Here is a 25,700-nt window from a genome sequence, read left to right on the forward strand (position 1 = left end):
ACCCTCGAGAGCTACCAACAGTTCACATTTTCCAGACAACCTAGCTGCTGCACAGCTGCACTCATTAATCACTGACACATTTTAAAAGATACACAGATGGAGCTAATTAGCTCACTTGTGATTCTGTGAGGAGACCTGCAAAACTTGCACTGTTGGTAGCTCTCGAGGACTAGGGTTGGCTACCCCAGGCTTAGAGTCTCAGAATGCCATCTGTAATGGGTTCCTGTGTAGGCTAGGGTGACCACCTCATCCCTTTAATTTTGGACACATATTAATTACACAGGTTCTGTGGCAGTTTAAAACCAGGTGAAATGGAGTCTTGAAGTCAGCCAGCCACAGAACCTGTGTAATTAATGTGTCCAGAATTAAAGGGATGAGGTGGTCACCCTAGTGTAGGCGATCAAGGGCCCGAACAACGGATAATACAAAAACAAATCAGCATGAATAAAATCACAAATGTAAACGTGTGGCCCATAAGGGTCCTTTCATTGGTCTATAAAGGGCCATCACTTATAAGATAACAGGTGTTGTGCCCCAATGGGCGAGATGCGGACATGTACTACGCCTGGTAAAAGTGATAAAGCAAAAGGTGATACGGCAACAGCCAATCAGCTGTATTTGAAAAATGGCAGTTATGAGCTGATTGGCTGCTACATTATCACCTTTCACTTTATCAGGTTTAATTTATCTGCTCCGTTATTGCTAGCACAGTCCACAAAGGCATCCTAGCTGTTCAGGTGTATGCATGCTTGGCCACAGGTGATGTAATTAGTGCCTCAGTCACTTAGATTGGACAGCTGTGCTGAGCCAGGGAGATTGTTCAACCTTTACAGGGAGACGGTGCGGAGCGATTAACCGCAGAGCGCTCAGCACACATCGCTGCACACCCACCATGTGTGCAGAGCGGTCTGTGCAGAGCAGCGCCTATGCCGATAGGCAAAACGCTGCAAGCTGAGCAGGAAAGGCAGAGCATGCATGTCTTTCCCTGCGGGTGACGGCGATGCGTGGCCTCGTGCATCACCGTCGCCAGGGGCCAAACACACGGAGCAATCAGTGCGCCATATCTGCTCAGATCGCATAGAAATAGGACTGAAATCGCCCCGCGTGTATGCCACTTAAGTGTTAAGGGGCCTTGAGGATTGCTCTAAAAAAATGGAACCAAAAGTGGGCCCCACAGAGCGCACAGGGCCTGATTGGTTGGTTATCACTTTTGAAGCTTTGTGTGTCCCCGCGACTGCCCAGAGGTTATAAATATCTCTGTGGTGGTTCATTGTGGCTTCAGAATCCCCCCCAGGACTCCATGATCCCCTCTGGTGGACACTTGCAGTGCTACAACATTTTACCTGCATTCCAAACATAGACAAGAGTTGCTATAAAGTAGTTAAAAAACAGCGTATTTATTGCATGTTATAATGGACAATAAGTGTCCTCGGGACCATTCACTGCTACCAGAGGGTATCGCTCAGTTGTAGCTTCATCCTAGACAAGGTGAAGATGATTAAAATACCTCTCACATGATCAGAGTAATGCCCCATCAATGGACCTACAGCCAGAACGTCACCTGAGTCTCCACTCTGGGCTGGGTCCAAGGACGCGCACACAGCAGGGCCTCAATATCCTGGAAATAAATATAAAAGGAGCCGAACAGTTGGAGCGACATCACCTAGCAATGCGCCCAAGTCCGATCACTCCCATCATGTTGCTGAAATGTTCTGTTTGATAACTATTTTCTGCCTTGTGTTGCGCTGGCTGCTGTCGGCTGTAGACGTGGCCGGGCCCATAGTGGCCGCCATGGCAGCATTGGGGAGTCCGTGAGCGGTGATGTATTTTTTGTAGGCCTCCCGGATGATCTTAAAGGCCCGGCCGTTGTAGTAGGGGATGTCTGTGATGGGGTCCCTGTACTGGGCGGGCTTATGGGTCACAGGACACAGCTCTCGGACAGGGAACTTGGCTTTGTTCTTGGGAAACATCTGGTAGAAAGTGTCATCGTCGGAGAAGGTGATGAAGGTACGGGAGGACTTGCCTACAGGGGGCACTGCGGAGGAATCTCCCATCTGCTCCTGCTCCAACCTAGATGGGCACAATAGTGTGAGGATTATTATTTATTAACAGTTTCTTATATAGCGCACACAGATTCCGCAGCGCTGTACAGAGAATAGCTATGAGCAAAAACACATAAATTACAGCACAAGACAGTTTAGGACAAGTACATGGTTAATACGGATAGTTGCATCAGGGGACAGGACACTGCAGCAATCATCAGGGTGGCAGAGGTTTATATATTCTAAAAAAGGCACATGAGGAGAGAGGGCCCTGCTCGTGAGAGCTTACATTCTAAAGGGGAGGGTTAGACAGACAGGGGTGACACAGAAGGCGAAGAAGTTGTATCAGGAGCAGACAAGACACAAACAGAGAAAACTCAGAATGACGTTGCATGGCTTCCCAAATGCACACATGATCTATCGCCACACGTAGGACTATAAAAGTACTGCCAGAGGAAGCAGTCTATACTATAGGCCCTGATCACCCAACGTATGCAATAATGCCAAATCATGTGAGCAGAAGTGGGCCAGACTTTCAGAGGAAAATGGCAGCGAGACAGGGTCCCACGAGGAGCTGAGCTTTTCAGAGATTTATGGGCAAGAACTGCCTCACACATTCTCTATGGTTTAACTTCCCTGTAAAATGTGTATGACATCATTAGCTTGTGGCTGAAACTAACAAAAAAGCAATCTGAATGCCCAATATTGAATGCTACTATATAGACGAGCAGGAGAGTCACCAGAGATCACCTCCAGCTCACTATATACAGAGGAGCAGGAGACGACCCGGTCACCAGAGATCACCTCCAGCTCACTATATACAGAGGAGCAGGAGACGACCCGGTCACCAGAGATCACCTCCAGCTCACTATATACAGAGGAGCAGGAGACGACCCGGTCACCAGAGATCACCTCCAGCTAGCTCACTATATACAGAGGAGCAGGAGACGACCCGGTCACCAGAGATCACCTCCAGCTCACTATATACAGAGGAGCAGGAGACGACCCGGACACCAGAGATCACCTCCAGCTAGCTAACTATATACAGAGGAGCAGGAGACGACCCGGTCACCAGAGATCACCTCCAGCTCACTATATACAGAGGAGCAGGAGACGACCCGGTCACCAGAGATCACCTCCAGCTCACTATATACAGAGGAGCAGGAGACGACCCGGTCACCAGAGATCACCTCCAGCTAACTATATACAGAGGAGCAGGAGACGACCCGGTCACCAGAGATCACCTCCAGCTCACTATATACAGAGGAGCAGGAGACGACCCGGTCACCAGAGATCACCTCCAGCTCACTATATACAGAGGAGCAGGAGACGACCCGGACACCAGAGATCACCTCCAGCTAGCTCACTATATACAGAGGAGCAGGAGACGACTCGGTCACCAGAGATCACCTCCAGCTCACTATATACAGAGGAGCAGGAGACGACCCGGACACCAGAGATCACCTCCAGCTCACTATATACAGAGGAGCAGGAGACGACCCGGTCACCAGAGATCACCTCCAGCTCACTATATACAGAGGAGCAGGAGACGACCCGGTCACCAGAGATCACCTCCAGCTAGCTCACTATATACAGAGGAGCAGGAGACGACCCGGTCACCAGAGATCACCTCCAGCTCACTATATACAGAGGAGCAGGAGATGACCCGGTCACCAGAGATCACCTCCAGCTCACTATATACAGAGGAGCAGGAGACGACCCGGACACCAGCGATCACCTCCAGCTCACTTTATACAGAGGAGCAGGAGACTCACCAGAGATCACCTCCAGCTCACTATATACAGAGGAGCAGGAGACGACCCGGTCACCAGAGATCACCTCCAGCTCACTATATGCAGAGGAGCAGGAGACGACCCGGTCACCAGAGATCACCTCCAGCTCACTATATACAGAGGAGCAGGAGACGACCCGGTCACCAGAGATCACCTCCAGCTCACTATATACAGAGGAGCAGGAGACGACTTGGTCACCAGAGATCACCTCCAGCTCACTTTATACAGAGGAGCAGGAGACGACCCGGACACCAGAGATCACCTCCAGCTAGCTCACTATATACAGAGGAGCAGGAGACGACCCGGACACCAGAGATCACCTCCAGCTCACTATATACAGAGGAGCAGGAGACGACCCGGTCACCAGAGATCACCTCCAGCTCACTATATACAGAGGAGCAGGAGACGACCCGGTCACCAGAGATCACCTCCAGCTAGCTCACTATATACAGAGGAGCAGGAGACGACCCGGTCACCAGAGATCACCTCCAGCTCACTATATACAGAGGAGCAGGAGATGACCCGGTCACCAGAGATCACCTCCAGCTCACTATATACAGAGGAGCAGGAGACGACCCGGACACCAGCGATCACCTCCAGCTCACTTTATACAGAGGAGCAGGAGACTCACCAGAGATCACCTCCAGCTCACTATATACAGAGGAGCAGGAGACGACCCGGTCACCAGAGATCACCTCCAGCTCACTATATGCAGAGGAGCAGGAGACGACCCGGTCACCAGAGATCACCTCCAGCTCACTATATACAGAGGAGCAGGAGACGACCCGGTCACCAGAGATCACCTCCAGCTCACTATATACAGAGGAGCAGGAGACGACTTGGTCACCAGAGATCACCTCCAGCTCACTATATCCAGAGGAGCAGGTGACGACCCGGTCACCAGAGATCACCTCCAGCTAGCTCACTATATACAGAGGAGCAGGAGACGACTCGGTCACCAGAGATCACCTCCAGCTCACTATATACAGAGGAGCAGGAGACGACCCGGTCACCAGAGATCACCTCCAGCTCACTATATACAGAGGAGCAGGAGACGACCCGGTCACCAGAGATCACCTCCAGCTCACTATATACAGAGGAGCAGGAGACGACCCGGTCACCAGAGATCACCTCCAGCTAGCTCACTATATACAGAGGAGCAGGAGACGACCCGGTCACCAGAGATCACCTCCAGCTCACTATATACAGAGGAGCAGGAGACGACCCGGACACCAGAGATCACCTCCAGCTAGCTAACTATATACAGAGGAGCAGGAGACGACCCGGTCACCAGAGATCACCTCCAGCTCACTATATACAGAGGAGCAGGAGACGACCCGGTCACCAGAGATCACCTCCAGCTCACTATATACAGAGGAGCAGGAGACGACCCGGTCACCAGAGATCACCTCCAGCTAACTATATACAGAGGAGCAGGAGACGACCCGGTCACCAGAGATCACCTCCAGCTCACTATATACAGAGGAGCAGGAGACGACCCGGTCACCAGAGATCACCTCCAGCTCACTATATACAGAGGAGCAGGAGACGACCCGGACACCAGAGATCACCTCCAGCTAGCTCACTATATACAGAGGAGCAGGAGACGACTCGGTCACCAGAGATCACCTCCAGCTCACTATATACAGAGGAGCAGGAGACGACCCGGACACCAGAGATCACCTCCAGCTCACTATATACAGAGGAGCAGGAGACGACCCGGTCACCAGAGATCACCTCCAGCTCACTATATACAGAGGAGCAGGAGACGACCCGGTCACCAGAGATCACCTCCAGCTAGCTCACTATATACAGAGGAGCAGGAGACGACCCGGTCACCAGAGATCACCTCCAGCTCACTATATACAGAGGAGCAGGAGATGACCCGGTCACCAGAGATCACCTCCAGCTCACTACATACAGAGGAGCAGGATATGACCCGGACACCTCCAGCTCACTATATACAGAGGAGCAGGATATGACCCGGACACCAGAGATCACCTCCAGCTCACTATATACAAAGGAGCAGGAGACGACCCGGTCACCAGAGATCACCTCCAGCTCACTATATACAGAGGAGCAGGAGACGACCCGGTCACCAGAGATCACCTCCAGCTAGCTCACTATATACAGAGGAGCAGGAGACGACCCGGTCATCAGAGATCACCTCCAGCTCACTATATACAGAGGAGCAGGAGATGACCCGGTCACCAGAGATCACCTCCAGCTCACTACATACAGAGGAGCAGGATATGACCCGGACACCTCCAGCTCACTATATACAGAGGAGCAGGATATGACCCGGACACCAGAGATCACCTCCAGCTCACTATATACAAAGGAGCAGGAGACGACCCGGTCACCAGAGATCACCTCCAGCTCACTATATACAGAGGAGCAGGAGACGACCCGGTCACCAGAGATCAGCTCCAGCTAGCTCACTATATACAGAGAAGCAGGAGACGACCCGGACACCAGAGATCACCTCCAGCTCACTATATACAGAGGAGCAGGAGACGACCCGGTCACCAGAGATCACCTCCAGCTCACTATATACAGAGAAGCAGGAGACGACCCGGACACCAGAGATCACCTCCAGCTCACTATATACAGAGGAGCAGGAGACGACCCGGTCACCAGAGATCACCTCCAGCTCACTTTATACAGAGGAGCAGGAGACTCACCAGAGATCACCTCCAGCTCACTATATACAGAGGAGCAGGAGACGACCCGGTCACCAGAGATCACCTCCAGCTCACTATATACAGAGGAGCAGGAGACGACCCGGTCACCAGAGATCACCTCCAGCTCACTATATACAGAGGAGCAGGAGACGACCCGGTCACCAGAGATCAGCTCCAGCTCACTATATACAAAGGAGCAGGAGACGACCCGGTCACCAGAGATCAGCTCCAGCTCACTATATACAGAGGAGCAGGAGACGACCCGGTCACCAGAGATCACCTCCAGCTAGCTAACTATATACAGAGGAGCAGGAGACGACCCGGTCACCAGAGATCACCTCCAGCTCACTATATACAGAGGAGCAGGAGACGACCCGGTCACCAGAGATCACCTCCAGCTCACTATATACAGAGGAGCAGGAGACGACCCGGTCACCAGAGATCACCTCCAGCTCACTATATACAGAGGAGCAGGAGACGACCCGGTCACCAGAGATCACCTCCAGCTCACTATACACAGAGGAGCAGGAGCCGACCCAGACACCAGAGATCACCTCCAGCTCACTATACACAGAGGAGCAGGAGACGACCCGGTCATCAGAGATCACCTCCAGCTCACTATATACAGAGGAGCAGGAGACGACCCGGTCACCAGAGATCACCTCCAGCTCACTACATACAGAGGAGCAGGATATGACCCGGACACCTCCAGCTCACTATATACAGAGGAGCAGGATATGACCCGGACACCAGAGATCACCTCCAGCTCACTATATACAAAGGAGCAGGAGACGACCCGGTCACCAGAGATCACCTCCAGCTCACTATATACAGAGGAGCAGGAGACGACCCGGTCACCAGAGATCAGCTCCAGCTAGCTCACTATATACAGAGAAGCAGGAGACGACCCGGACACCAGAGATCACCTCCAGCTCACTATATACAGAGGAGCAGGAGACGACCCGGTCACCAGAGATCACCTCCAGCTCACTATATACAGAGAAGCAGGAGACGACCCGGACACCAGAGATCACCTCCAGCTCACTATATACAGAGGAGCAGGAGACGACCCGGTCACCAGAGATCACCTCCAGCTCACTTTATACAGAGGAGCAGGAGACTCACCAGAGATCACCTCCAGCTCACTATATACAGAGGAGCAGGAGACGACCCGGTCACCAGAGATCACCTCCAGCTCACTATATACAGAGGAGCAGGAGACGACCCGGTCACCAGAGATCACCTCCAGCTCACTATATACAGAGGAGCAGGAGACGACCCGGTCACCAGAGATCACCTCCAGCTCACTATATACAAAGGAGCAGGAGACGACCCGGTCACCAGAGATCAGCTCCAGCTCACTATATACAGAGGAGCAGGAGACGACCCGGTCACCAGAGATCACCTCCAGCTCACTATATACAGAGGAGCAAGAGACGACCCGGTCACCAGAGATCACCTCCAGCTCACTATATACAGAGGAGCAGGAGACGACCCGGTCACCAGAGATCACCTCCAGCTCACTATATACAGAGGAGCAGGAGACGACCCGGTCACCAGAGATCACCTCCAGCTCACTATATACAGAGGAGCAGGAGACGACCCGGTCACCAGAGATCACCTCCAGCTCACTATATACAAAGGAGCAGGAGACGACCCGGTCACCAGAGATCAGCTCCAGCTCACTATATACAGAGGAGCAGGAGACGACCCGGTCACCAGAGATCACCTCCAGCTCACTATATACAGAGGAGCAAGAGACGACCCGGTCACCAGAGATCACCTCCAGCTCACTATATACAGAGGAGCAGGAGACGACCCGGTCACCAGAGATCACCTCCAGCTCACTATATACAGAGGAGCAGGAGACGACCCGGTCACCAGAGATCACCTCCAGCTCACTATATACAGAGGAGCAGGAGATGACCCGGTCACCAGAGATCACTATATACACAGGAGCAGGAAAGTGGTCATAACAGGTAACCCAATGCACTTGCAATTTTATGAATAAACTAAATAACAAATACCGATATTGGTGATTTACGTTGATGCTTAGTTTTATTCCTAGTTGCTAGTGTGTGAATAACTGGGTTACAGTTCTATTATACTGATCCCCTATTCCAGCGGTTCTCAAACTGTGGGTCCTGACCCCAAAGTGGGTCCCAACCTTCTCAGCATGGGGTCGCGACTCCACGTTGCTGACCATGAGGCCGATGACTTTTCTCATCTCAGTGAGTGTTTCAAGGAGTCTGAAAAATCTGTTGAATTGTCTGTTACTTTAGACTCCTCCCATCACTCTGTGCCTCCACAATGCTGCCATGTATGTGCTGTCTGCTGACTACACCTGTGATGTGATGGGTTATGGTATATCAGACTCCTCCCATCACTCTGTGCCTCCACAATGCCGCCATGTATGTGCTCTCTGCTGACTACACATGTGATGTGATGGGTTATGGTATATTAGACTCCTCCCATCACTCTGTGCCTCCACAATGCTGCCATGTATGTGCTGTCTGCTGACTACACGTGTGATGTGATGGGTTATGGTATATTAGACTCCTCCCATCACTCTGTGTCTCCACAATGCTGCCATGTATGTGCTGTCTGCTGACTACACCTGTGATGTGATGGGTTATGGTATATCAGACTCCTCCCATCACTCTGTGCCTCCACAATGCCGCCATGTATGTGCTCTCTGCTGACTACACATGTGATGTGATGGGTTATGGTATATTAGACTCCTCCCATCACTCTGTGCCTCCACAATGCCGCCATGTACGTGCTGTCTGTTGACTACACGTGTGATGTGATGGGTTATGGTATATCAGACTCCTCCCATCACTCTGTGCCTCCACAATGCTGCCATGTACGTGCTGTCTGCTGACTACACGTGTGATGTGATGGCTTATGGTATATTAGACTCCTCCCATCACTCTGTGCCTCCACAATGCTGCCATGTATGTGCTGTCTGCTGACTACACGTGTGATGTGATGGCTTATGGTATATTAGACTCCTCCTATCACTCTGTGCCTCCACAATGCTGCCATGTATGTGCTGTCTGCTGACTACACATGTGATGTGATGGGTTATGGTATATCAGACTCCTCCCATCACTCCGTGCCTCCACAATGCTGCCATGTATGTGCTGTCTGCTGACTACACGTGTGATGTGATGGCTTATGGTATATCAGACTCCTCCCATCACTCTGTGCCTCCACAATGCTGCCAAGTATGTGCCGTCTGCTGACTACACGTGTGATGTGATGGTATATCAGACTCCTCCCATCACGCTGTGCCTCCACAATGCTGCCATGTACGTGCTGTCTGCTGACTACACATGTGATGTGATGGGTTATGGTATATTAGACTCCTCCCATCACGCTGTGCCTCCACAATGCTGCCAAGTATGTGCCGTCTGCTGACTACACGTGTGATGTGATGGTATATCAGACTCCTCCCATCACGCTGTGCCTCCACAATGCTGCCATGTACGTGCTGTCTGCTGACTACACATGTGATGTGATGGGTTATGGTATATTAGACTCCTCCCATCACGCTGTGCCTCCACAATGCTGCCATGTATGTGCTGTCTGCTGACTACACGTGTGATGTGATGGGTTATGGTATATCAGACTCCTCCCATCACTCTGTGCCTCCACAATGCTGCCATGTATGTGCGGTCTGCGGACTACACATGTGATGTGATGACCTTCTGCAGTAACTTGCTAGAGTCCTGTAATTATTTTTATTGTCTGATGGGGTCCCAGAGCAAATTTGTATTGAATAGGGCAGGGGTCCTCAAACTGTCTTGTATGAATAAACAATTGCCCCAGGGAATTTCATAACCCCAATACTCTCAGCTGTACAGAACATAAAAGGAAGCTTTGGTGTTCCACCAATGTATCCCATGAGGCAGTAAATACTATTCACATATTGTGGGCGTAGACATGAAATGAGAGCTCCACCTACAAGCTATGATCACCGAAGTATGTGCCAAGCGACACTCACCCTTCCACGTCCACATTTTCCTCCTTTACGGTTACGTCCGTGATCATCGGCATAGCCACAGAGTGGTATCGAACGGTCGGGCCGACGCAGCGCCTCTTCTTATGCACCTGTTTCTTCTTGTCCGCCTCCAGGCGCTCGTAATTCTCTGCCAAGGACAGAACGCCAAGTTCAGCACACCTAGACTTATCAATTAGGCATAAGGGATATTTATCTGGGGAAGGCCATCTGGGTGAAGCGGGTAGATCTATACCTTGCAGCCTAGCAAGACAAGATGCCCCTTAATGGTCAATAGGAAAATGAAAGCCAGGCTAATACGGTGGGAGAGAAGCCAAGGTCCGGGACTGCAGGTACAGCGGGAGCCATCAGGGGTGGCGGATAAATACCTAGCGAGCGTATGTTAATCTCTTCGGTGATCTTGGCCTCCTTCAGTAGCTCCTCCTGGGTCAGAGGTCGGTCTGGGTGAGGGCCTTTCTTCTTGCGGGACTGGACCTGTCTCTCCTGAACGCGGAGGAAGGTCTGACGGGTGTGCTCGGTTGTGGACTGGCGCATCTGCTTCCGGCCTGTAATAGAGGAAAGGGAGAGAGGGAGAAGAGCGTACGGGAGTTTACACAGGTTCCAAGCTCATCGCGGCCTCTTATCCAGGCCTTGGGGTTCTACAGACTGGAACAAATCCGCTGTTAGGGTGAGCATGCAATCTGTGATGTCAATGGTTAACTTGTAGTTCATCAGTGGGGCCGGTATGGTGCAACAACCCTATAGGGATCTGCCTTCCAGGAACCAGATAGTTACGTTTGAGGCAGCTTTGTAGGTATCCAAGGCAGCACCAGAAGTCAGCATCGGATAACCAGGGCGCTCCTGCCTTATTGTGGAACAGGGATGGCTCATACGTAACCTGCTATAACGCCACCTAGGACTAACAGGCTGAACACTTACTGTCCCCACTTTCTTCAGGAGTCTCCTGGGGTGGGGGCTTTTCTGGGCGGCTCCTGGGCGCACTGGGGGTCACTGGATCCGGTTTGGGTTTTGGCTTAGGCTTTAGAAGCTGAATTGGCTCCTGTGAATGTTATGGAAAATAAATGCGGAGTTTATAAAACACGAACAGCGTTTATAACAGACAAACCCCACCTAAAGCAACGAGGCCTGGAATCGCACTTCCCAGCGACCTACTGGACCAAGTGTTGGCCAATTAGAGTAAGAGGCTATTCCCGGTTCCTTTATTTGCCTGCCAATCACAGCCCGCCACTAAAGCCTTAAGCATCCCAGTGAAGGAACAACCACTTACCTTATAGGCTTTGGTTACTACCCTCCTCTTCCTTTTGGGCTCATCGTCCTCATGGTCGCTAGTGGGCTCATCCCCTTCATCAATATCAAAGTCAGAGTCCACCTCATCCTCACTCGCAGAGCGTTCCTCGTTATACTCATCGTCTCCAGATTCCTAGAAGCATAGGATGGTGGGGTATTTTACTGTACAGGTCCGATATCTAGCAACCTGCACCATGGGACGGCGTCTCATCATAGCTCCCAGAGCTGTGGATAAACTTTAGCTGGCCAGCTGTTGAGGAACTACAAGGCTTAGCAAGTTTTGTGGTCATGCTATGCCAAAGCAGAGAAACTGATTAGCCAGACTAGAGGAGGCCATGCTGTAACTTCTAGTACAACCGCAGTTGAGGGGAAATAGGTTATAGCCAGGTCAGAGGAAGGCATGCTGGGACTTGTAGTACTACAGTAGCTGGGGAGAGACAGGTTATAGCCAGGGCAGAGGAAGGCATGCTGGGACTTGTAGTACTACAGTAGCTGGGGAGAGACAGGTTACACCAGGGCAGAGGAAGGCATGCTGGGACTTGTAGTACTACAGTAGCTGGGGAGAGACAGGTTATACCCAGGGCAGAGGAAGGCATGCTGGGACTTGTAGCACTACAGTAGCTGGGGAGAGACAGGTTACACCAGGGCAGAGGAAGGCATGCTGGGACTTGTAGTACTACAGTAGCTGGGGAGAGACAGGTTATAGCCAGGGCAGAGGAAGGCATGCTGGGACTTGTAGTACTACAGTAGCTGGGGAGAGACAGGTTATAGCCAGGGCAGAGGAAGGCATGCTGGGACTTGTAGTACTACAGTAGCTGGGGAGAGACAGGTTATAGCCAGGGCAGAGGAAGGCATGCTGGGACTTGTAGTACTACAGTAGCTGGGGAGAGACAGGTTACACCAGGGCAGAGGAAGGCATGCTGGGACTTGTAGTACTACAGTAGCTGGGGAGAGACAGGTTATACCCAGGGCAGAGGAAGGCATGCTGGGACTTGTAGCACTACAGTAGCTGGGGAGAGACAGGTTACACCAGGGCAGAGGAAGGCATGCTGGGACTTGTAGTACTACAGTAGCTGGGGAGAGACAGGTTATAGCCAGGGCAGAGGAAGGCATGCTGGGACTTGTAGTACTACAGTAGCTGGGGAGAGACAGGTTATAGCCAGGGCAGAGGAAGGCATGCTGGGACTTGTAGTAGTGCAGCAGATACGTCATAGCCAGGGCAGAGGTAGGCATGCTGGGACTTGTAGTAGTACAGCAGATACATGTCATAGCCAGGGCAGAGGTAGGTATGCTGGGACTTGTAGTAGTGCAGCAGATACATGTCATAGCCAGGACAGAGGTAGGCATGCTAGGATTTGTAGTAGTGCAACCGCAGACAGGTTATAGCAGGGATGAGGAACCTTTGGCCCTTCAGCTGTTGTTGAACTACACATCCCAGCATGCCCTGTTGCAGTTTTGCTATTTGGCCCTGCTAAAACTGTTGCAAGGAATGCTGGGATATGTAGTTCAACAGCTGGCGGGCCGAAGGTTCACCATCCCTGGGTTATAGCAAGGACAGAGGAAGACATGCTGGGACTTGTAGTACTACAGCAGCAGAAGCAGCAGCAGAGACCGGCATGCTGGGAATTGTAGTGCAGAGACCAAGGAGAAAGCACAGTCCCGGCACTCTAACCTCATTGAATCCACCGTACGTGGTCTTGTAGAAGTCATCCTCCTCCTCCCGGGTCAGCAGACCGGACATGCGGTTTCCCGCTGTCTTCCGCGGGGCTCTGCTCTCCGCCAAACTCATCCTGTCTGCCGCTCCCGGGACCGATTAGCGACTGTGTGGCCTGCAGATCAAGCCCAAGAAACGGAGCACAGAGCGCCGAGGATGCCTCCGCCAATCACCGATTACATTACAAGAGGAGTCCTCCACCAATCAGCGCTTACACCGCGGTGACGTCACTATAGTTCGCCAGGCGGCGTACGTACGCCTGCCAACCGCAACATGAAGCACATATATACATATAACCAGATACAACATTACAGTCAGATCTAGGTAAATTCTGTCGTATCAGGCCCTTGGAAATAGTTTTACTTACATTAAAACACCAGCACCTTCCCTTATACTAACATAAGTACAAGATTAAACTACTATACATATAAATACAGTGAATGATATGCAGCCTGAGGGAAACAATAGATTAAAATTAAGTTTTCGAGCTTAGGTATGCATGTATGTATCTGCATGTACATACGTATGTTTGTGTATCTAGGTGTATGTGCATCTGCATGCATGTACAGTATGTATGTTCTTGCTTTACATGTATGCAGGTCAGTACATTTAGCAAATGTTATTCGAGATGTAAATCCATGGACTATGCAGAAATGTCTCATCTTGTATCATTGGTGTTTATTTTGAGTGTTTTCCCTTTATAGCGCAGCAGTGAGGACATCTCTTCCCACCTCAATATAAATGAGCAGATTGATCGTTTCATGACTCCAAAAATCACATCCGAGGACAATGCCATTATCTCTTCAGTAATATATTTACTGGGGGGGGGGGGGGGGGGTGACCATGCAGATGTCAGTGTGTCGCTGTAAGCGGGTGCTTTATTTATGCTCACATTAGGTGGCAGTACTCAGACTGGAATACTGCAGTTGCCTTAGGACTGCTGCCAGTTTCCATGGTGCAGCTTAAGACAAAGACAGGAAATCATACATGACCCAGCAGCATATTCCTGCATCTTGCAATAAAGGGTCAGAAAGTACTGATCATTGAGGGCTGGAAAAGGACCCAGATGGCCAGAATATATTATGGTGTGATTGTTATATCTATTACATAACTTTCTGGAAATAACTACAGTGATTCTGTCACCCGGACCCAAAGTACTGACCTGCTTACAGCAGGCAGGATGGCAGTGTGTGGTACAGAACCCAAATGGTAAAACTGCTGTATTTTAGGATTTAGGAAATTGTAAATAAACTTACAAAGAATCTCAGATAAAATATTTTATTAGGAACACATTTCAAATTCCTTATACACAAGTCCTGTATGCGGGAAGTCTGGGTGTTATGTACAAAGAATTATTGGGGAGCAAAAATGTTCTCAGGAGATTTAACTGCCAAACAAAAATTATGAAATAGGAACTGGGTCTAGCTCCTCCCACTATGGGACCGTCACCAATCCAGAAGCAAACAATGAGGCCAATCTCACTCCTCTCAGGACAGTTCTGGGAAAAGGGAAACCATCTACAACCCCAAGTGTGGACTTATGGGGCATTACGCCTAAAGCGTGTGACGGAACCTTCCATTCAGTCCAAGTTCTAGAAGTTCCACTGGCAAACACACAGAGGACTACCATAGGTAATGAGGGAGAGCATAGGCAAGACAGTTGGAGATGACCGAGTGAGAACCCATACTCTGCTCCCTGACGAGTATTGGCTTGGTGCTCCATTATAACAAGAGCCCTGGGCAATGTCAGAGCGGCATTTATAGGGTACCACCAGCCATATCCTCAGTCTTCCAGGATGTCGGCAAACAGCTTGCGCTTTTTGTTCTCTGTCTGCTGGTGCTCCTGCCAGTCCTTCCGCCGTTTCACAAAGTGAGTCAGAGCGAAGTTGCGGGCGATGTGGTGTCCGATGGGGTCGTTCTGCAGCTCGCGGAGTCTTTCAACTGCAGCAGAGGGGAATGAAGAGAGTTAATACAGCTTAGACTCTGTAGGATGCTCATGAAATGGGGGAACGGATTTCCACCACAGTGGATGGATTTGTAGACAAAGGTGACACATTGGGTACAGAGGTGCAGGAAAGGGGGCCGATACAAAGTAACAATATGGTTGTGGGCCTGAAAGTGGCAACAGGGTGTAGCCACACGCACCCGCGATTATTTGTCTGTGGAAACATCTCAGCGAGAAAGCCCTTTATAAGCTTTGTGCAGCCCAAGGAGGCGCTCAGTGTAAAACCAAGCGGATCTGTGCTGCTTATCAATGAGCTTCTACATTGACCTCCAACGTACTTTAACCGAAATCAGCCAAATATTTTAACGTCATGCATCACGTCTAACAGTCAGGCTCCCAAAGTACCCGTGCGGTAACAATAACCTGGTTTCTTATACCCAGAGAAGTGTCTGTGCTCTTACCCAGTTTCTGAGCGATCTCTTCTTTAACTCCCATGGTTGACACGTTCCAGACACGGTCCAGAACACGGCTTCCGTACTTGTTACACGCTAACTCCATAGGGTGAGACTGCAAGAAACGGTGACACAGATGTAAACTCATATACAGCAAGAAGTCAGCGAGTGACAAATATACCCTTAGTAATGGTACACCCTGGTCATTAATAACATTTAGGAGAACAATTTGTTTATACAGTAGCAACCAATGAGATATTTGCTTTCATTCAGAATCTGCTCCTTAAACAGCTTAGATCAGATTGGCCACTACATCCAACATTTTCAAATATCATGTTATTATACGTTGAGTCTTCCACAGAACGCAACAGTTACTCAAACTGCACAGTGCTCGGAGAAATACAGTGTTAATGAGGAAAGCGACACAGGGGAGAGGTTTGTTTTTTAACCTATTATTATGGGAACTGGAACGGTTTGAGGAAGGAAAAACAAAGCAGATTATTTCCTCAGCTCACACATGAGGGTCCTGGCCATTGGAGTGTCTAGTATGCCAACGAGCCTGACTTATATGCTAATCAACGAGCTGGGCGGAGCTTCACTTCTTTCCAAGTGGTACCAACAAGGGGTTAATGGTGAAGGGGCATGGCGCCATCGAGCTTACCGGTTACCATGGTGGGCAATACCAGAGCTACACTGTGGGATATTTTCTGCCTTAAACCTACAGTACATCAGGGCAAGAAACAGCACCAATCAACCCACTCTAGTGCCTGGGGAGAAAACGTAGAGAGACGCAGCATCAGCCTTACCCTCAGCTTCCACAGGACCTTCTTCCTTTGTTTCTCCGTTATGGTGGCGCTGCTGAGCAGGGCGTTGAATACGTGGCTTCCGAACTGGCTACAAGCCACCGTCTGGAGGTCAGCTTCAGTCATACTTGCCAAACTGTGCAGAATCTGAGTGGGAGTTTCAAAATGGAGAAGGTGCTGTACCAGTAAGGAGCCGTGATAGTTCACCGACTCCAGCTTTATCTCCGCGTTCTCCTAAATTACAGACACAGGACAGCGGATGGTTATTAACACCAACAGGGCGAGCTGCATTGCACTTTTGTACTACACACAAGCCCCACCCATTTACACTGCCAATTTGTGTCACATGACTGAAGTGTCCAATGGTGCATAGCCTAACACTACAGTGAAGTTTTCAGCGACTTACTTTGTGTTCAGAGGGCTCCTCCTCTTCACCAATCTTGTAATAGACCTCGTAGGCCATCAGAGATAGGAACAGAGGCACACAAGCGACCCGGCGAGAGACTGGAGCAGCGCAGTGGAAAGCCTGCGGATTTGGGAACACTACTTAACATCGATAGATAGACCATGAAATTAAGCGCTACAGTCTGGACACGCACCTCCGTGAGTTGGGAGACGAGTTCCCCCTGGTGACTTTGAAGCCTCTTACAAGCATCAGCCAGGGTTGTGATGATCCCCATGTGACCTTTGGCCAAAACATCCTCTATCGACGGTGACAATTCATCAAACAGCGTCGAGAACTGAGGGTAACAAATCATTCATCCAAAGATTTAGGGTGTTATTCAGACTGGAGCACTGCGCTGCATTTCCTGCATCACCATGTTGCCAGCTATAACCCACCAACAGATGCTTACCAGTTTCTTGGTTTGAGCGGCACAGACTAGTCTTTGCACAGTGTAGTTGGCAATAGGGTGGGCTGCAAGCGCATGAAGCTGGCCTTGAAAGTGGGTCTTAAAGAGGCGGCGGAGTTGTTTTTTCTCGGACACTTCCAAAATTCTCTCCAGCAGGCGGCTGCTGGTCTCATCCTTGAGGAACACCAAGAGGGAGCTGAGAGAGACACCAAATATTAATAGTCTATGTATTGTTCTTTCCAAATTCTGATCACTGCAGCTCAAATGCAAGATACATTATGTACAGGTTCTGTGAATAAGCCCCATTGCGATACATCATTATGGGGAACCCACAGATAATCTGGCTCAGTCTACAATCAAGCCTGCTATGCTCTCACCTGCCATCGCTGGAAGAAGTCCTGGAGGACAAAAAGTTGATGACATCATCACAAAGTGACGCACAGACGGACGGTGATTTCCTCTGTAGAACCTGCAAGGCCACCTGCATCCCCAGACTAGCAAGCTTATTGGTGGCAAACACTGGGGAGAAGATGGGAATTAGAGTCAGCGCCACCCTCAGGGATAGGAGTACTGTAGTGACAACACACACTGATCTTACCTCCGATGTGACCACTGAATAATCCGCTCAGTTCCTTTAGCTGCTGCAGGAAGCTGTCCGGGACCTCAAACACAGATTTTACTGTAACAGAGATGGGGGGAATGAGGCAAGATAGTGTAAGATGGGACATGGGGAACTCAAGAGAAAAACCCGACAGAGATGGCAGAGGAACAAGAGACAGGAAAATCACAGAGCAATGGTAAAGGATGGGGACGTGAGAGAGACAGGAAAATGAGGTTCGCTGAAGCACAGGTGTATTCATTACTCACTGACATTTCCCCCGGTCACCCGGCAGGTGCACAGGTGTACTCCTTAAATCACTGACACATTTCCCCGGTCACCCGGCAGCTGCACAGGTGTACTCCTTACTCACTGACACATTTCCCAGGTCACCCGGCAGGAGCACAGGTGTATTCATTACTCACTGACACATTTCCCAGGTCACCCAGCAGGTGCACTCATTACTCACTGACAAATTTCTCAGGTCACCCAGCAGGCGCACAGGTGTACTCATTACTCACTGACACATTTCCCAGGTCACCCAGCACCTGCACAGGTGTACTCCTTAATTACTGACACATTTCCCCGGTCACCCGGCAGGTGCACAGGTGTACTCATTACTTACTGACACATTTCCCAGGTCACCCAGCAGGAGCACAGGTGTACTCATTACTCACTGACACATTTCCCAGGTCACTCAGCAGAAGCACAGGTGCACTCATTACTCACTGACACATTTCCCAGGTCACCCAGCAGGAGCACAGGTGTACTCATTACTCAGTGACACATTTCCCAGGTCACCCAGCAGGAGCACAGTGCACTCATTACTCACTGACACATTTCCCAGGTCACCCAGCAGCTGCACAGGTGCACTCATTACTCACTGACACATTTCCCAGGTCACCCAGCAGCTGCACAGGTGCACTCATTACTCACTGACACATTTCCCAGGTCACCCAGCAGGAGCACAGGTGCACTCATTACTCACTGACACATTTCTCAGGTCACCCAGCAGGAGCACAGGTGCACTCATTACTCACTGACACATTTCTCAGGTCACCCAGCAGGAGCACTGGTGTACTCATTACTCACTGACACATTTCTCAGGTCACCCATCAGGAGCACAGGTGTACTAATTACTCACTGACACATTTCTCAGGTCATCCAGCAGGAGCACTCATTACTCACTGACACATTCCCTAGGTTCCCCGGCAGGTGCACTCATTACTCACTGACACATTTCCTAGGTTCCCCGGCAGGTGCACTCATTACTCACTGACACATTTCCTAGGTTCCCCGGCAGGTGCACTCATTACTCACTGACACATTTCCTAGGTTCCCCGGCAGGTGCACTCATTACTCACTGACACATTCTCTAGGTTCCCCGGCAGGTGCTCAGGCGCATTCATTACTCACTGACACATTTTACAAGATCCACAGCTAATTACTTTCCATGTGATTCCTAGGAAGAGACCTGGAAAAAGTTATCTGTCGGTATCTCTGAAGGACTGGAGTTGGCCACCCCTGGTGTAGGGTGCACTTACCTTTTGCTCCTTGCGCTCCTTTCTTGCCGGTCTCCTGATTCAGGATGATCCCGCTAAGTACTTGGAACAAGGTCCGTACAATGAAACTCCCATGCGTGTTTTGGTTATATGGCAGAAACTTCCCCTTCACTTCTGAGCACAGACCCAACACTACGTCTTCCAGGTTACTGCCGGGCTCACCATCCTCATCCTCTTCCTCCTCGTCCTGCTGCTGGTCCTCCGTGCTTCCCTGGCTCTGCAGCCGGGGGTACTGGAGCAGGGCGGTCTGGATGACATGTGCCCCACTACGGTGCCAGCACACCTCCTGCCAGTGCCCACTGAGGACACTCAGAACTTGGCACAACTGGGACGATGTGGCCACTGAGAGCAGCTTCTGCAGCACAATACTCCCGGACATGTCCGTGGCCAGAGCCAGCTCGCTCCCCTTCACCTCCTTAAAGACGTTCCGGACAAAGAGGCCTGCGGGGAATAAGAGGCACCATCAGCCACACAGCATCGGTGGTCAGCAGGCTGCATATAAACCGCTGCTTGGATGTGCAACATGTGACCTTACTACGGACAAGGATTACCAAGTCCTGTTTATTGATACCTTTCCCCCAGAATCCCTACGGTTACAGGCTCTGTCAGTTCATTTACCCCGAGCTCCGCTTGTCAGGAGAGGGAGGAAGTAATATGACAGAGCAGCATAAGGTCTCCTTAACAACTTCTCAATAAACCTCTTATTCCACAGAGATCATTAATATACGAGTATTCTGACCTCGATCATCATCCGACTCAAAGTCTTGCTGTAGAGTTTCTCCCACCCTGCGGAAATACCCCACGGATTTGGGGTCTAGGCGCGGCAGAAGATTCTTCGGGGGCTCTTTATTCTGCGCTGTGGGCGTGTCCTTGGGCTGAGAGTTAGGGTCCCGCCCCTCTTTCCTCTGCTTCTTTGGCGGACATGGCTCTTGGTTGGAAGACCCCTGAGACTTCTCCTTGGTGGGGCGATCTCGCTTCTTCCCGGTCACTTTCTTCTTATTGGAGCCCATCCCAGTCGCTCTCCTATATACCTGCAATACACAACATCAGAAACGCCTGGGTTTGGAATCAGCTAATGAGCCACATCTATAACTGGGGTAAAATAACTTCAAATTAGATCTCCAATACATAGGAAAAATGTGGGGAGGAGGAGGGTACAATGTAACACGCAATAGAAACAATGGAAAGGGGGATTCAGTTACAAACATAGAGGCCGATTCAGACCTGCTGGGGGACAGCGCATGTGCATAGGTGGTAATGTGCAGACCCCAGCAGCAGGCGTCTGATTGACAGGGGAGGACACCTGGTGGGCTGATGATGTCACAATTCAGAGAAAACCCTTCAGCAGAGAAGTCAGACGTTGGTGAGCAACCACTGTGCAGGCGCTTGCGAGTGTCACAATACACAACCGCTTGCAGCGTAGCGAGGAGATCCAGCCGGCGGGGGGTCGTGCATTCGCTAGGGCGGCATTGACCTGCTCGCTATGCTCCAAATATGCGCAGCTAAGCAAGCGGGTCTGAATCAGGCCAATAGTAAGGATAAAGTAAGCACTAATTATGGCCAAACATTTAATGACACAAAAAGCATTAAAAAAAGTGAGACAAAAGACAAATCAATATATAAAATCTGTATACTTATTATAACGTATATGTGCCATACATACACAAAACCAATATTATGTCCCCATAAACCTATGACAGCGCAGGAAAACTCCAATAGAAAACTATCCAGGTAACAAAAACATACTGGGGCACTAACATAACAGAGGAGGGAGGAAGCATCACACACGTGTGACAGAACACGTTATAGTATTCTTCACACGCAGGCCACACGTGTGTTGGGGTATAGGTCATTATGTAGACAATGTCTAGGTCAACAGTCAGAAGGTTGATTATATTCTCCCTCTATGCCGACTGGGATGGTAAAGTGTGCACAAGTCGGTTTTTAAAAAGAAAATCATGAAAAATTCATGTCAACCTTTTTCATGTGTCGACCAACAGTGGCCAACCTTTCACCGTTGTCCCATTGATCACATACAGTACCCACGTGTTGCACGACAGCTGCTTATTGTTGGTTTCTATACAGTTATCTGTGCACCTGTTTTATAGGCATCCCCCACCCTGCCCAAACACAGTCCACAGGCATATTCACATACCAGCAGTTACATGCAGCCATGACGCACCACACGTGTATCCGGCCACTGTGTGCATCTAATGGGTGTGGATCGTATTGTCGACTCTAATTAGGTCGTCAGGGTTCTAGGTCAACATGGGTGAAGATCGACAGGTGTCTAGGTCGACATGGGACAAGGTTGACATGTGTTTAGGTCGACATTTGTTTTTCCACTGTTTTTTTTTTACCCGAATGTCGACAGTCGACATGGCCACAGTTTGAAGTCATCTGCAGCCCATGCTTGGGGCATGGTGCCTCGCTGCACTCGGCACACTATTTTATTCTCCCACCACTCCCTAGCGGATGGTAGGGCATGAAATACCGCCTGTCGGCACAAAAAAAAAAACAGGTAAAAAAACCCATGTCGACCCAACAGTATCGACCTAATGACTGTGGACCTAAGTCGGGTTGACAATACGATCGTATCCCCATCTAACACAGGTCACCAATAAATGGCTGATGTGCACGGATTGTACTGTAATTTGTTATTTTCGCCTGCTTATGCAGTTAGGCGCTGCAGAAACCTTGTGATGCCAAATAAACTAACTATAATAAATCAGAAAAAGTAATTGTAGCAAAAAAAAAAAAAAAATTACTTGTGATGGGACAGAACTCAAAGCACAGAAGGTAACAGAACATTGAAGTTCTGTGACAATGGACCAAGCTGGGCTCTGATGTCTCCTATGCATTTATAGATGACTGACGCAAGTCAGCGAGAATCATCTCATTGGCCAAATGGATCACCCACTTTATCCAGGAAGTGGGTGGTGCCGGGCAGACATTGGGCAGGATGGGGAGAATTGAAAGCTCATCTGGGAACGACGCTTGCTAGTCTCCAGGAGATTCTGGAAGCCTGAGTGTGGGAGAGCAGCAGGTAGGGGTACCTGTGCCATCTCCTGTGTTACTTCTATAATGAGGTGCTCCTACACTTCATCCCTTCACAAGAATGGGACAATAGTCTTTTCTCCTGCTATAAGGAAAAATGACAGTGTCTGTGTCTAGCTGCTATATGCAGCCATTCTGTCTCTGTGCAGTGAGGAGCCCACTCCTGGCTGAGGTCTGGTGAAGGAACTGACCCCTATCACCAATAGGAGGTGAGCAGGTAACATCTCAGGGTGGTATGAGAGGGGTTAATATCCCGATTACCCCGGAATGGGTCTTTATCTCACCTCTCAGCACTGTCCCAGCAGCAGCCAACACTCTCCTGCAGATCACATGTGCTGCTACCGGCGCAGGGTGATGAGGTCATCACTACGGCCCCGCCCCTCCATGGCAGGGTGATACAATGTGTTGCTGCAGGATCATCGCACAATGACAGCTTCTACACAAACATAATAAAGCTACAGTGTGTGTTATATTGTATATTGCACATTCCACAGGACACTGCTGCTGCCAGTAGACGTCTGTCCTAGGTGAGACATTGCACACTGCAATAGTGAGAGCTCAGCACATCCCTGCAGCATACACTTCCATAGAGGAAAGCTGCAGCAAATATTTACTAAGAACACAAATAAATCTCACAATTAGCAAAGTATTAAGCGCTTATCTCAAGGCTCCAAACGCTCCCTGGCGCGCCCACTGTGCATCTGTCCGCCGGCCCAGAATTCTGTTTATATTAATGCATCATGGTATCATTATTTATTACCAGTTATTTATATAGCGCACACATATGCCGCAGCGCTGTACAGAGAATAGTTGAACAGCCACATCAGTCCCTGCACCAGTGGAGCTTACAATCTATATTCCCTACCACATGTACATGCACAGACAGACATTCTAAGGAGAATTTGTTGGGAGCCAATTAGCCAACCAGGATATTTTTGGATTGTGGGAGGAAACCGGAGTACCCGGAGGAAACCCACGCAAGCTAAACAATGCTAACCATTACACCGTAAATATCTATATAGAAATAATTTGGTAATGGGCACTCACCAAGGCATAAGGGTAAAGTAGGTTTTTATTTTATTTCCATAAAGCAGATCGTCATCAGGATCAGTTCAGCTCCATACCTGTAGCATCTAGGCAGCCATCCATAGAGTATATATATATATATATCTACCTATAGCTCTCCCGCTATATATATATTCCAAGTTACGCACATGAGGAGAGCCATGCTGGGGAGAGATTACATCCTAAAGGGGAGGGGCAAACAGGAGTGACACAGAAGGGGTAGAAGTTAGCACAGGGTTGCCTACCCTCCCTGAATGTCCGGGATGGTGCCGAAAATAGAGTCCTCCTCCCGGACCCCGGAAAGGTGGGCAACCTTCCCGGATTCTGTAGGACCCCCGCTCCACCCCCTGATCGTGGTGTCCTCCCCGCTGACCGCAGCGTTTAAATAAACAATCTGCTGATCGTCATTTTTGCCCCGCCCCTCCATGGAGATTGACAAATTGGGCTATTTTCCATCCTGGGGCGGGGCTTAATGACATCACGCTCAAGCCCTGCCCCCGAAGTGCTGCTGAAAGTCTCCTCTCCGGGCTTCTCCCAGAGAGGAGACTACAAAAGTCGGCAACCCTGAGTTAGCATAAACAGAAGGTTAGGATTACAGATTTTAACCTCAGCCCTAACTCCCCCTTGCAGGCTAAAGACCCATACACACTGGAGGATATAGTAAATGTTATTGCTCAGAAACGGTCTTCCGAGGTATATATTTTACTATATCTTATGGAGTGTACACTCAGAATCGTTAACAAGCCACTGTCTGCTGAGCATGCAGGTCACTTTGGCTCTATCCAGCAACCAGCATGCTCAGCAGGCCCTGTGTGGTCCTCATTTACCAATATCGTTCAGTGTGTATGCTCAATATCGGTGACCCATGTACGACATCGGTGACTATGCCAACATCGTATAGTCTGTGTATGAGGCTATACCTTACCAATAGTCCTATCCATCCCTGCTCCCAGCCTGACCTAGGGCAGACTCTATGGGGGAATTTACTAAGATGTGTATTCTACTTCACATGTGTTGTTGCTGTGGGCAACCAATCAGAAGCTACTTCTTATTTATTTAGCACCCTCTAGAACAGGGCTGGGCAATTGCGGCCCTCCAGATGTTGATGAACTACACATCCCAGGATGCTTTGCATTAGTTTTGCTCTGTGGCCATGCTGAAACTGATGCAAGGCATGCTGGGATGTGTAGTTCATCAACATCTGGAGGGCTGCAATTGCCCAGCCCTGCTCTAGAAGATAGTAGACAGGATCTGATTGGTTGCCCAATACACATCTTAGTAAATTTCTAGCTATGTCTCCACTCTGAGCCTCACTCGGGGCTGACGCAGAGGTGGATACAGAACGTTGTGTTTCCCACGGAGCACGCACCATGGATTAGACAGGGCTCGTCCTGAGGATTTGGCCATAGAACGTGGGAGGTAACGGAGGTGGTGAGTCAGCCGCAGGCAATAAGTGATCGGTTTGGGGGCATTATAGCCAGGGACTGCAGGTTTGTACACAATTGCATCTTCATTCCGAGCATCCATAGGGCGTGGGTAGAACACCGTATATATGTACACAATCCACGGATTTAATATACCATCACACTAATCCCATAAGCATGGGGGCCAGATGCACTAAGCTTCAAGTGATAAAATGGAGAGTGATAACCAACCAACCAATCAGCTCCTGCCTGACATTTTCAAAACACTCTGTCTGTTACATGACAGGTAGGAGCTGATTGGCTGGTGATTTATTGCTCTCCAGTTTATCGCATCTCTCACACTCTGAATCTGGTGGGCCTCCTCCCAATTAAGAGTGTAAGCTCTTCAGATCAGGGTGTT

General features: G+C 49.8%; 2 protein-coding genes across 2 annotated transcripts; both read right to left on the bottom strand.

Moving 5' to 3' along the window:
* Positions 1-1,378: 1,378 nt before the first annotated feature.
* Positions 1,379-13,716, bottom strand: VPS72 (vacuolar protein sorting 72 homolog). Its single transcript, XM_083165965.1, has 6 exons — positions 13,503-13,716; positions 11,811-11,963; positions 11,462-11,582; positions 10,912-11,088; positions 10,529-10,673; positions 1,379-2,070 (listed from the first exon to the last, which is right to left on the bottom strand). The coding sequence occupies exons 1-6, from the start codon at positions 13,617-13,619 to the stop codon at positions 1,695-1,697; spliced, it is 1,089 nt and encodes a 362-aa protein (XP_083022091.1). The 5' UTR covers positions 13,620-13,716; the 3' UTR covers positions 1,379-1,694.
* A 1,092-nt stretch (positions 13,717-14,808) lies between these two features.
* NOP9 (NOP9 nucleolar protein) lies at positions 14,809-23,274 on the bottom strand. Its single transcript, XM_083165936.1, has 11 exons — positions 23,096-23,274; positions 20,494-20,785; positions 19,737-20,195; positions 18,193-18,273; positions 17,972-18,113; positions 17,598-17,790; positions 17,343-17,483; positions 17,150-17,269; positions 16,747-16,977; positions 15,950-16,055; positions 14,809-15,484 (listed from the first exon to the last, which is right to left on the bottom strand). Exons 2-11 carry the CDS (start codon positions 20,762-20,764, stop codon positions 15,327-15,329), a joined length of 1,902 nt encoding a protein of 633 aa, XP_083022062.1. The 5' UTR covers positions 20,765-20,785; positions 23,096-23,274; the 3' UTR covers positions 14,809-15,326.
* Positions 23,275-25,700: the final 2,426 nt, after the last annotated feature.

This window comes from Crinia signifera, chromosome 12 (assembly GCF_055691185.1).
Source record: "Crinia signifera chromosome 12, ASM5569118v1, whole genome shotgun sequence".
NCBI classification, from domain to species: Eukaryota; Metazoa; Chordata; class Amphibia; order Anura; family Myobatrachidae; genus Crinia; species Crinia signifera.